Raw genomic sequence first — 13,879 nt, forward strand, 5'->3', positions numbered from 1 at the left:
CCTCATGAGTTCAAATCTGTGGAACATTAAATTGAGCGAAGTATTGTCTACAAATAAAACTAATTTAGGAGAGATAGTATTGCTAACCTTTCATTCCAGTGACACAGGAAGGGTTTTCTAGATATTATTGTGCTTTCTGTCTTAACCTGGATGGATTACATTTTGCAACACTGATTTGCACCCAATTATGCTTTTTCTTTACAATTCAAAATGGCATAAAATAAAGTAGGCATCTTTATTATTTCCACTAGGTGTTCATCAAACTGTGTACTTAATTTCAGTGAACAGCTAAGTTTATTCCTTAGGTAATAATCTTAGATTAACGATCTATTAGCAATAATATTTTTCTTTAGAAAAACCCATCTGATGCGCTCTCTCTCTCTCTCTCTGCTCTCTCTCTCTCTCTCTCTCTCTCTGCTCTCTCTCTCTCTCTCTCTCTCTTTTTCTCCCTCCCTCCCATTCTCAGTCCTGGTATTCTCAAGCCTCAGAAAACAACCACACAAAGACAAGCATGTTAAAGGAGTAAATAGATAAATTAACTCATAAGAAACAATATTTATAGAGAAATACAGTTTATTTAATAATACATCTTTTCACAAAAATCGAGACAGATGTGAAAGCACTTTACATAGAATAATAAAAATGCACAACTATTTCTTCAAACTATCACACAATGAAAATAAAAGTGATAATTCAAAATTAATACTTTGTGTTCCGCTTAGTTTTTTTTATTAGAGAGTTTTATGTATAGTTGGGATTTCTGAAGACATTCAAAAATTTTTCATATGAAGAAACTTGGAGAGAGTTGCAGGAGGACAGGAGACAGCCAGTCATCTCTGAAGGGGAGAGAGCTCCTCAGTAGAAGCCATAGGACCAGTACCTTCCACAGCACAGGGGGCGGCAGCAGCCATAGCCATAGCCACCATAACCAAGGCCACCATAGCCTCCATAGCCACAGCCACAGCCATAGCCACAGCCTAGGCCTCCATAGCCATAGCCCAGGCCTCCATAGTAGCTGCCGTAGTAGCACATGGTGTCAGGAGTGGACTGTGGAGAGGAGGAGCAGAAGGTGGGGTTCTTGAGTGTGGGTGTCCCTGTGTGCCAGGTGCCTTTTATACCCCTGGGTGGTGGGTGGGGAAGCCACAGGCACCTGAGAATCATGTGCCTCCCTCAGTGCTTCCCACAGCATCCCGAGCGCCTCAATGTAGTGGAAAAACAAGGCTTTCATAACAGATGATTTTGTTCTTATGTCAGAATGCAATGAGCCAAATTCTTCTGCAATGTCATGATTTTCTCTGACTCTATATTTAGTTTATCCAGTAAATGTGACCTCATTATACATATTATGTAAATTATTAAAATAGCTATATCATGACTATTTTTGTGTGTTCATTTTTCCATAGGGAAAAGGTTTTGCCTTAACCTTCTGCTCTCTGTCTGTTACTTTCTCTCTCTCTTACACCCCCACCCACACAGAACCACACATCCTGCTGCCAAAATCCCTTATCTCTCTTCTTTCTTTTCTTGTTTTGAAACAATTTTCATCTAGAGAGATTGGGTAACTGAGTGTAGATCCTGAAGAATGAGCTAGTTTGTTTTTATATTAAGATTATTTAATGGTAAATTATGACAACCTGTATATGTATTTGAGATTATTCAGAATCTGTTACTTAGAGCATATTATTTGAAATTGTACAGAAAATAAATAACCATAATAGATAGTAGACAGTTAAATCTTACAAAAGGAAACCATAACGTTTTCTTTCTTTTGAACTGAAAATAAAGCCTTATTTTTCCTAAGTGGGTAGATGTATATGGACACAGATTTTACATAAATGTTTCTTCCAATATCTGAGATATTTTGTTCCTATATCAAAATCCCATGATCAATTTATCAGCCAAATTCTTCTTTCATTTAGAGCTTCATTTTACTCTATATTTAGGTTAGGCAGTACATATGACCTTACTACACAGTATGATGTAAATCTGGAAACTTTATCTATCGTTTCTACTCCTATTATTTTGTTTCCATTTCTCCATAGAGAAAAGATTTCTGTTTGAATTTTCCATTTGCTTACTTTTTCTCTCTGTCTCTCTGTTTTTCTCTTTCTCATACACATATATATTGTTCTTTTCATCCTTCTTACCTGCCTTCTCCTCTCCTACTTTACTCTTTGGTGCTTTTACTTTCTGCATACTTTGCTGCCCAAATCCCTTATCTCCTTCACACATCTTCTTTCTTAAAAAAAAAATTTTTATCCAGAGAGATTTGTTTACCGAGTCTTGCTCATGAACAGCGGGCTAGTTATCTTATGTTTTATTACTTGATGGCAAGTTACATATATTTCACACATATTCAGAACCCACTGTTTAGAGCTTATTATTTCAATTTTTCCAGAAAAGAGATGGTCATCATACAAACTGCAACTATAAATACTAAAATGTTCAATCATACAAAAGTGACTATAGTGTTTTCTTTCTTTAGAATTTTAGTGTGTACATGTACACATAATATATTATACGTATTAAATTTTGTTCCAATAATTATGATAGATTTTTAAGTGCTCAAAGAAACTTCAGCCTGAATTTGTCAGTTGATTTGTTAACAATAGTGTTTATTTAAAAAAATGTTATACTGGGTAGATAGTTTTGCGCAAAATGTTATGATTTCTTAAAAATCAAGTGAAACATACTGTGTTCAATTTTGCATGTAATTATTTTGCCTAATGCTTGTTTCACAATATTGGCACTTTTTTTTTTAGAAAATATGGAGTAATTGATACCATTTGGGAAAAATTAAGAAAAAAATGGGCTCACAAGTATAAACACTTATATGAGATGGATGCAATATCCCAGCATATTAGAGATTATGGCTCTGAAATGGTGAGCAGAGATCCAATCTGGAAAAATTTAAAACCAAACATGGAGTAATCAGAAGTTGTAAGACAGGGCTTTTTTTTTTTATCAGTTCTGATATTCACTGATAGGGATGATAGAGGTAGAATTATGTAATACATATGGCAAAAAATCTTCTGAGGCACCATGTTTAATAACTAACATTATACTTAAGGTGTCAATACTAGACAAAGACAGTGATGATTAGATGTAGTAACAGGATAAAGGATTATTTTGGTGACAAAAGTGTCTTTGAAAATTTATCATATTAAGGCCTGATGTGGTAATAAATGCCTATCATCATAGCTACGCTGGATACCAAGTAGGAATGAGTACACCAATCCAAGACTAGCCTGGGAAAAAGCATGAAATCCTTTCTGACACAATGAAAATAACAGTGAGAAAGAGCTGGTCCCATGAATCAAGTGATGGAATATTTACCCAGTGAGTACAGGGCTCTGAGTTCCATTTCCAGCACTGCAAAAGTAGTTGGGTGTATTAGCACGATTTGATAGGTTCATTTAATGTGGCCTCAGAATCACATGGAAGATTGCATGATATTGATTAACAAATTGATTTGCAGGTTCTTGAGTTTTGAGGTACACAGAAACTGAGAAAACATCCTAAGACAATGTTATCTGTTTCTCTCTATTTCTCTAGTTGACTGATCCTTTTCTTTGGGCGGGGGGTCAGTAGTGGGACTTTAACTCTGGGCCTGGGCATCGTTGCTCAGCTCTTCAGCTCAAGGCTAGTGCTCTACCACTTTGAGCCGCAGCACCACTTCTGGTTTTCTGATGGTTAATTGGATATAAGAGTCTCACAGACTTTCCTGCTCGGGCTGGCTTTGAACTGCGATCCTCAGAGCCCAGCTTCCTGAGTAGCTAGGATGACAGGTGTGAGCCACCAGCACCTGAATACTGCTCCTCTTTTGCATATGTATGCAATCACTGCAATCACACAACACACACACACTCTCACACACACATACACACACACACATGCAAAGGAGCAGGATTAAAAGCAAAAAATATTAAAATGAACCCAGATGCTCCTCAGTAGATGAATGATCAGGAAAATGTGGTACATATACACAATGGAATTTTATGCCTCTATCAGAAAGAATGACATTGCCCCACTTGTAAGGAAATGGAAGGACTTGGAAAAAATTATACTAAGCGAAATGAGCCAGACCCAAAGAAACATGGACTCTATGATCTCCCTCATAGGAAATAATTAGCACAGGTTTAGGCAAGTCACAGCAGAGGATCACAAGAGCCCAATAGCTATACCCTTATGAACATATAAGATGATGCTAAGTGAAATGAACTCCATGTTATGGAAACGAGTGTTATATCACTGTTGTAATTACTTTCAACATGCGATGTGAAACCGTAGCTTCCATTGTTGATGATCCTCTTGTATCCCCTTCCTGTGATTGTACCTACACTATCGCTGTATCTTATCTGAGTATATTGGAAACCGTATATACTGGTATTAGAACTAGGAAAGTGAAAGGGAATACAAATTCGAGAGAAACAGGTAAAAACACAAATGACTATAAAAGCAATACTTGCAAAACAGTTTGGTGTAAATCAACTGAACAACTCATCAGTTTGACAATAAAAATTTAAAAAAAATAAAAAGGAAAAAATATTAAAAAAGAAATTAAACTAAATTCATTGGAGCATAGTTCAGAATGATAACATTTTTTCAAATTAAACTTTATTTTATCCTATGAAATAAATGTTGTCAAACCCTCTGTGTCTGTAGATTCTCATACATTCTATTGAGAGAACTTAGATACAAACTGTTTGGGAAAAAAATTGCCTCTATATTAAAGAAGGAGAGAGATTTCATCTTGTAACCTGGTATTATAGCTAACTATAAGAAATTTACATTGTTTTTTTTAACAATAAGTTGTTTAGAAATAGCTTAAAGGTACAGGAAAATATATGTAGGTTTTGTCTATTGGACTTTTCATTGTTTTGAAAATGTATGAAATAATGTTAGGAATTTGTGGTTGTATTTCCATTTCTGTATATGTGTCTGTTGGTAAAGTAACAATATCTAAGCATATAAGAGTGGAATCTACTAGAACAATTACAATTGTTTCAAACCTGAATATAGTTAAGTTTCCAAGCTGAGAAAGAATTAGGAGCATCATTGGAAACAGAATATGAACCGGAATTATTACTTTGGGAAAACCTTCAATGTTATCTATTCACAGAGTGCATTCAAGCACTCATAGCCAGAAATTTTAGGTCTATTTCCACTCAACAGAAATAGGCATTTGTTTTCCTGATATGTTTTAATCTTAAAAAGAAAAAATCTGCAGTTCTTTATTACTTGAAAATGGGATAAAAAAGAAATAAGGGAAAAATGTAGTTACTCTTATGAATTTGAATCTCAGGAACATTAAAATGAGTACAATGAAAAGGACAGCACAATCTTATTTTTTCTTTAAATTCTATTTACAAATAAAACTAATTTAGAAGACACTATTGTTAGCTTCTCATTGAAGTGATATGCAAGGGTTTTCAGGCTATCATACTTTCTGTTTTATCTGTGGTGGGCTATAATTTGTATCAATTATTTGCATGTAGTTCGACTTGTTCTATACAATTCAAAAGTGACATGAGATAAAGTAGGCATTTTTGTTATTTCCACATGTTGATCATCAAGTTGTACCTTTAATTCTGCTGTACATTTTCTGCTCACTTTCTTTCTTGGTAAATCATGTTAGGTTCAGGATCTGTTAGAAGTAGTTAACATTTTTTTCTACTACATTTTAAAATACCCCTCTCTCATTCTCAACACTTCATTCCCATTCCTCAAAAGCCAAGAGCAAACACGCAACTAATCAAACACATATGTCAAAGTGATAGCAATTATCAACTCATAAGAAACAATATTTGTTGTAAAACATGGTTTATTGAATAATACAAATATTTTTACAATAATTGTGATTGAAACTTGAACACATTGTACTACTCCAGAGTACAAAATGAAAAATAAATCTCACCAAGTTATCACACAGTAAATTTAAAAAATGGGTTATAAGGGATTCTAGGCATTTCTCAGATTCTTTTCTGCTAGTTAAATGTGTAGTTGAGATTCTTGAAGACATTCAAAAGTTTCTCATGGATGGAACTTGAAGAGCGTTGCAGTAGGACAGGACATAGGCAATCATCTTAGCAGGGGAGAGAACTCCTCAGTAGAAGCCATAGGACCAGTACCTTCCACAGCACAGGGGGCGGCAGCAGCCATAACCATAGCCACCATAACCAAGGCCACCATAGCCTCCATAGCCACAGCCACAGCGATAGCCACAGCCTAGGCCTCCATAGCCATAGCCCAGGCCTCCATAGTAGCTGCCGTAGTAGCACATGGTGTCAGGAGTGGACTGTGGAGAGGAGGAGCAGAAGCTGGGGTTCTTGAGATGTGGGTGTCCCTGTGTGCCAGGTGCCTTTTATACCCCTGGGTGGTGGGTGGGGAAGCCACAGGCACCTGAGAATCATGTGCCTCCATGAGGGCTTCCCACAGCATCCCGAGCGCCTCGCTTTAGTGGATAAACAAGGCCCTCATAACTCGGATGGTTTTGCTCCTATGTCAGAGTTCCAGGATCCGTTTATGAGCCAAATTCATCAGTTTTGAAGGCTTTGGCACACTATATTTACTTGATTCAATTCATGTGACCTCACTACACGGTATGATGTAAATCATGAAATTAGTTATTCCCTTTCTATTTGTTTTTTATTTTTGTTTTTTATTTTTGCCAGTCCTGGGGCTTGGACTCAGGGTCTGAGCACTGTCCCTGGCTTCTTTTTGCTCAAGGCCAGAACTCTTTCACTCGAGTCACAGTGCCCCTTCTGGCCTTTTCTGTTTATGTGGTGCTGAGGAATCGAACCCAGGGCTTCATGCAAGCAAGGCAAGCACTCTGCTTTTAAGTCATGTTTCCAGCCCCTCCCTTTCTACTTAGTTCTGTGTTTTTTTTCTTTGCATTTCTCCATAAGGGAAATATTTTTGTTTTGTATTTTCCTCCTTTCCCCTCCCCTCTCATTCTTTGCCTGTTTTTAGTCATCTCTTTTTGAAATATGTTTCATCTAGAAAGGCTGGTTTACTGAGATTTTCTCAGGAACTATAGTTATTTTTTTCTATTATGATTACTTGAGATAAATTGCTATAATCTGTATCTGTGTTTGAGATTTATTCAGAATTCATTATTTAAAAACAATATTTGAAAATTTTCAGAAAATAAATGACCATCTTTCAGAGTAGAACTAAAAGTACTACAAGTTTTGATCTTACAAAAGGAAAATGTGAGTTGGTTTCATTCTTTTGCATTGAAAGTAAGCATAATTTTTCCTAAATGGTTAGAGGTATAGTTACATATAAGACATTACATATATTAAGTGTTTATCCTAATAATTAGGATAGATTTTCAAGTTCCCAAATAAAATTTGAAGCCTATGTTTACCAGTCATAGTTTCATCAATAGTGTTGAGTTTAAAAATATTATAATCAGTTTATTTCTTTGGACATAATGTTGCAATTTCTTGAAAATCAAATAAGAAGTCCTGTATTCAAATTTGAGTAAAATTCCTCTGGCTAATAGCTATTTCACAATGTTATAGATGTCTTTTTAAGGGTACAGTAGAGGGCTTTTGGGGGGGAGTTTTAAAAATATGGTTCACAAATGTTAATGTTTCTTTGAGAATGTTGCAATGTTTCAGCACACTGAATGCCGGGCTAGATTTACCTCCCCCGGTGGGGGGATGCTAAGCTTACTCCCTTATCAGTGCTCCCTTTCACCCTCTCCCCTGGGCACCTGACCAGCAGGCGGCCAAGGTGGAGCGAGGGACACGGGCTAGCCTAAGGTGCACGTGGCCCCTTTTCCTCCCTCCTTACCCACCAAGGAAGTCAGGTGCAGACGGATCTCAGAGACGCTTCGGAGAGCAATCTGGTTTATTCAGGAAGGGCTCACAGTAATATAGTAGTGATGACGAGGATTGAGCATGAGCTGCAATAGGCTGGCAAGCTTGTCCGTCCAAGAGCAGCTCCCAAGGACCTCCCTCATGGGCTAATGTCACTTCCCATAGTACCGCCCTGTGTGCTCACTGGCGCAAGGTGGGGGATGGTCTCAAAGCTACCCCTTCTGGTTCCAGACCCAGAAGTGGCTCACTTCCACACTGCCCCAGGGCTGGGGGAAGGGCGGCGTCTCGGGAGCGCTCTCCTTGCCCTTCCCGCCCTTAAGGCCAAGATGAGTCCCCAACAACTGAAGACTGTGGCTTTGCCTTGATGAACCATCATCATTTCTGGAAATTTTTAATACCATGCATCAAATAGCCAGCATCCCCCACGTATTTTTTTTATCAATACTTACTTGCTTGACATGTGCTATGGAGGTAAAATTACCTCATGTATGTAGAGTAAACATTCTCTTTTCTGAGATAATAGCCAATGGTTAAGGTGTCAATATGAACAAAGTAAAGGATCATTAGAGTGGCAGAATAAAGTACTATTTTGATCACCAAAAGTGTCTTTCCACATTTGTTATGTTAAGGCCTGTTGTGGTGGTACATGCCTATAATCCTAGCTAAGCAGCATGGAGAGAAAAGAGGTTAGCTACCCAAGGTTAAAGCATGAAATCCAACCTTAGGCAATAAAAAGAAAGGCTGGTTGCACGACTCAAGTCGTAGAACTTTTCTAAGTGTAAGGTTTTGAGTTTTATTTGCAGCACAGCAAAAAAACATTTCCATGAATTGATGGTCTCACCAATTGTCACAGTGTCTACATGGGAATTGCCTGACTCTAAAGTTTCATATTCAGATCCCTGAATGTTTGGTACAAACCACCTGAGGACACATCCTAAGGTGGTATTGTTCTTCAGTACCGTCCCCATTCTCTCTTCTTTCTCTGTATATGCTCCTCTCTTTCACATGCATACACACACACATACACATACACACACAAATAAGCAAACACACCATACACACAGAAGCAGGAAAATAAACTAAATGTACTGGAGCATCATTTTCATTCAGCATAAACTTTATTTTCTCCTATGAAATAAGTATAGTCAACCCTCTGTATCTGTGGATTTCTCATCCATTCCTTTGAGTAAATTCATATGGAAACTACTTAGGAAACAGTTGCCCATATCATAAAGAAGGAGAGACATTTCATCTTGTTACTATTTTCTAACAGCTCATTATCACTTGTAGTTTGCGAAGTTTAAATTGTTTTGCATCATAAATTATTCAGATTTTATTTGATAAATACAAGAAAATACATGTAGGTTGTATGTGTTATACTTTTTTTCAGGAAAATATATGATAAAAACATATAAGAGCTTTTTGTGTGAGGTCTTATTTCTGTATCTGAGACAGTTGGTAAAGTAACTATAACCAAGCACAAATATAGAATTAGAGACATCTACAAGACTGATTAAAATAGTTAAAAATTCTAAAAACCCCAATCAGGTTTAGCAAAGTAGAGGAAGAATTAGAAACTTTGCTAGAAGTAAACTGTGGACTTGGATAATATCTTTAAGAAAGTCTTCATTTTTATGTATTCAACAATCAGGGATCCTACATCCAGAAATTTTATGTCATTTATATTCTCAACAGAAGTAGACACATTTGTTTCCCTGATGTTATTTACTATTAAAAGTAAAGTACATACTTGGTAATTATTTACAAATCAATTATGTTATACACCTGCTGTAGATCAACATGGAAGGATACTTATTTTTTTTATTAAACTGTTTGTTTCAAATCTCAAAAACATTAGCAAGCATAATAAGCCAAAGCGCACAATCTTATTTTATTGTAAAGTCTTGTAATATAAATAAAACTAACACAGAGGACAGAACATTGCTAACCTTTTTTTATAGTGACATGGGAAGACTTTTCTGAGAATCACCATTCTTTTGTTTTAATGTGGGTGGATTACAGTTTATAACAATGATCTGCACCTATTTCTGCTTATTCTCTATAATTTGAAGTGACATGAGATAAAATAGGCATTTTTGTTTCTTCCATTAGGTACTAATCAAACTATGGATTTAATTTCACTGAACTGTTTTCTGTTAATTTTATTCCTTCGTTATTAATGTTAGATTAATAACTTATTAGAAATAATATTTTTCTATTAGAAATGTAATACACATTTGGTGTATACTCTGGTTCTCTGTCTCTTGTTTTCTGACCATTCTGTCCTCTCATTCTCGTGACTCAGAAAATAACCATATACAGATAAACATATCCACTGGACAGAAATAACTTAAAAACTCTTAACAAACAGTATTTGTAGTAAAATATGATTTATTTAATAATATAAATCTTTGCACAAAATTAAGTCACATTTAGTACCACTTTACATAGAACAATAAAATGTAAAAATATTTTTTAAACTGTGACACAATCCAATTTTAAAATGAGGAGAGTGAGCACCCTGCATATCACTTAGATTGTTTTCTTTTTAGACAGTTGTTGCCTAGTTACAATTTCTGAAAACATTCAAAATTTTCTCATGGGAAGAAATTGGGAGAGAGTTGCAGTAGGACAGCAGGACACAGCCAATCATCTCAGCAGTGGAGGGAACCCCTCAGTAGAAGCCATAGGACCAGTACCTTCCACAGCACAGGGGGCGGCAGCAGCCATAACCATAGCCACCATAACCAAGGCCACCATAGCCTCCATAGCCACAGCCACAGCCATAGCCACAGCCTAGGCCTCCATAGCCATAGCCCAGGCCTCCATAGTAGCTGCCGTAGTAGCACATGGTGTCAGGAGTGGACTGTGGAGAGGAGGAGCAGAAGGTGGGGTTCTTGAGTGTGGGTGTCCCTGTGTGCCAGGTGTCTTTTATACCCCTGGTTGGTGGGTGGGGAAGCCACAGGCACCTGAGAATCATGTGCCTCCCTCAGTCCTTCCCACAGCATTCCGAGCGCCTCAGTTTAGTGGATAAACAAGGCCCTCATAACTGGGATGATTTTGTTTCTATATTAGAATTTTACCATCAATTTTAAACCAAAATTTTCTGCAATTTTAAGATTTTCTCCAACTCTATATTTAGTTTATTCAATATATATGACATAGACGTTATTGCAGAGTATGATATAAATTATGATACTTGGTATTTCAATTTCTATCTTTATTGTTTTGTTTTCATTCCTCCACAGGGAAAATATTTTTGTTTTACCCTTCTACTCTCTCTGTCTCTCTGTCTTTCTCTCTCTCTCTCACACACATAGGGTACACACACTTGAACTACTTTCTGCCTTCATTACTCCTTTGTCACTACTTCCTCTTTCTCTTTTTTATCCACTCTCTCTCCCTATTTATTTCTAGATACATTGTTGCCCCAATCCTTAATCTCCTTCCCTTCTCTTGTATGTTTGGAAAAAAGTTTCATGTAGAGAGACTGGATTACTGAGTCTTATTCCTTATTTTTATGTTATGATTACTTGATGGCAATTTACTGCACTCTGTAGATATATGTCAGACTTATTCAGAAGCCATTGTTTAGTGTACTTTATTTGAAACTTTTGAGGAAATAAATGACTATCTTATAGAACAGAATACTAAATACTACAACATTCAGTCTTAGAAAAAGAAATATAATGTTTGGTTAATTGTGTAATTTAGATCTTTAGTGGGTAGACATATAAACGTACATAGCATATCATATATGTTAAATGGTTGTTCCACTAATTAAAGTTTTCATCCTGACCTTGTCAGTTAGGATTTAATCAATACGGTTGATTTTGAAAGTCTTATATTGCTAAATAACTTTGAGCAAAATGTTATGATTTCTTGAACATCAAATGAAACATCCAGTATTGTATTTAATTTCATGTAGAATTCTGCAACTTAATAGTAATTTTGCAATGCCACAGTGATTTGTTGCAAAATAAAATACTTGGTATCATGTGGGGGAAATTCCAAGGATAAATGGGTACAGAAGTATAAATTCTTATAGGAGATTCATACAGTGTCTTAGCACATTGAAAATTATGTCCCTGAGATAGTGAACAGATAACGTATCTAGTGAAATTTAAATCCAAATATGAAGTAATCAGAAGTTATCAGTTGTAGTATTCACTGATAGGTATGATAGAGAAAGAATCATGTATGTATGGCAGAAATGATCTCTGTTCATAGACACCATGCTTTGTAATTTAGCCTGTACTTTAGGTGTCATTAGTAGATGAGGACAAGGATAATTACACATAGTGACAAGAAAAAGCACTATTTTGGTGACAACAGTGACTTCGAAAAGTTTGTTTTATTAAGACCTGGTGTGGTAGTACAAGTCTACATCCATAGCTATGCCATATGCAGAGGAATATGGCATTCCATGCTGGGCAAATGCATGAAATCCTATTGAAAACAACCACACAAGGGAGGGAAACGGCTGGTCGCACTCATCAACTAATTGAACATTTAGCTAGTGAGTGCAAGGCTCTGTGCTTCATTCCCTTCATTGCAAAAAAAGAGCTGCAGAAGTTACCAGGATTTGATAGGCTGATCAATTGTAGTTTCTGTATCACATGGAAGATTGCGTGATATTAGGGTAACATAGATTTTCAGATCCTTGAATTTGGGGGTACACAGAAACTGAGGAAACATCCTAAGCCAGTAATGTCTTCCAGTACTGTCTGTTATCTCTCTCCATCGTATCTGCCATCACTGTTCCTTTTTTTCCACATGTATACACACACCCACACAACCCATAAACTCATGAACATTCAAAGAAGAGCAAGATCAACAGCAAAAATAACTGAGAGAAATTAAACTAAATGCACTGTGGCATAATTTGGAGTGGTAAGGTTTTATTCAACATACACTTTATTTTCTCCTATGAAATGAATAGTCAACTCTCTGTGTATCTCAACTGCCCATCCATTGTTCTGGATGAGCTCAGAATCTATTTGGGAATAATTAGAGTCTGTATTAAAGAAGAAGGAATATTTCATCTTGTGAATATCTTCTAAAAACCTGTTCTCACAGCTAGTTATGGGAAATATACCTTGTTTGTAACATCATAAGATATATAGAGTCTATTTAAAAGATATAGGGAAACATATGTAGTTTATATCTATTCAACTTTGTATTGTTTGACAAATGTATGAGAAAAGCATATGAATTTTGTGCATTCCATTCCTGTATATGTGTCTATCGGTAAAGTAACAAAATCTAAGTTTATAAGCTTGGATATATAATTAGTGGGATCTAATAGTATAATTAAAATTGTTTAAAACCGAAATACTGTCAGGCTTAGCAAGGCTGAGGAAGAATTAGCAGCATTATTGGAAACAGAATGTGAACTGAAATAATGGCTTTGGGGAAACCTTCAATTCTATCTCTTCACAAAGAACATTCAGGAACCTATACACAGAAATTTTAGGTTTGTTTCAATAATCAATAGAAATGGATGCATTTGCGTTCCTGACATGATTTCACATTAAAAATTTCTAACTGCTTATTAACTTGAAAATGAATTGCATTATAGACCTGCCATGGGGCAATATGGAAATAAAGAAAAAGAAAAATGTTCTGTTACTTTCATGAATTTGAATCTCAGGAACATTTAAAAGAGCAATGAGCAGGACTGCACAACCTTAGTTTTTCTCTAAATTCTATCTCCAAAAATCTAATTTAGAAGACATAATGTTGGTAACCTCTTATTGTGATGTGAAAGGGTTTTCAGGATGCTATCCTGCTGCTGTTTTATCAGGGGATGGATTATACTTTGAAGCAATAGTTTGTACATTATTCTGCTTATTCCCTTCAGTTGAAAAATGAAAGTCATATAAAGTTGAACTTTTTTTCTGCCAGTCCTGGGGCTTGAACTCAAGGCCTGGACACTGTCCCTGAGCTTCTTTGCACTTTTTTTTTTCAGTCCTGGGGCTTGGACTCAGGGCCAGAGCACTGTCCCTGGCTTCTTTTTGCTCTAGAGCTATAGCTCTAGAGTGCTAGCC

At 36.3% G+C, this 13,879-nt stretch overlaps 3 protein-coding genes across 3 annotated transcripts; all 3 read right to left on the bottom strand.

Annotated features, from left to right (window-relative positions):
• Positions 1-855: 855 nt before the first annotated feature.
• Positions 856-1,032, bottom strand: LOC125351193 (keratin-associated protein 20-2-like). The gene has a single exon (XM_048345901.1). The coding sequence runs from the start codon at positions 1,030-1,032 to the stop codon at positions 856-858; it is 177 nt and encodes a 58-aa protein (XP_048201858.1).
• A 5,074-nt stretch (positions 1,033-6,106) lies between these two features.
• Positions 6,107-6,283, bottom strand: LOC125351194 (keratin-associated protein 20-2-like). The gene has a single exon (XM_048345902.1). It carries the CDS (start codon positions 6,281-6,283, stop codon positions 6,107-6,109), a length of 177 nt encoding a protein of 58 aa, XP_048201859.1.
• A 4,220-nt stretch (positions 6,284-10,503) lies between these two features.
• Positions 10,504-10,680, bottom strand: LOC125351195 (keratin-associated protein 20-2-like). The gene has a single exon (XM_048345903.1). It carries the CDS (start codon positions 10,678-10,680, stop codon positions 10,504-10,506), a length of 177 nt encoding a protein of 58 aa, XP_048201860.1.
• Between the last annotated feature and the right edge of the window lie 3,199 nt (positions 10,681-13,879).

Source organism: Perognathus longimembris, chromosome 5 (genome assembly GCF_023159225.1).
Source record: "Perognathus longimembris pacificus isolate PPM17 chromosome 5, ASM2315922v1, whole genome shotgun sequence".
Lineage (NCBI taxonomy): Eukaryota > Metazoa > Chordata > Mammalia > Rodentia > Heteromyidae > Perognathus > Perognathus longimembris.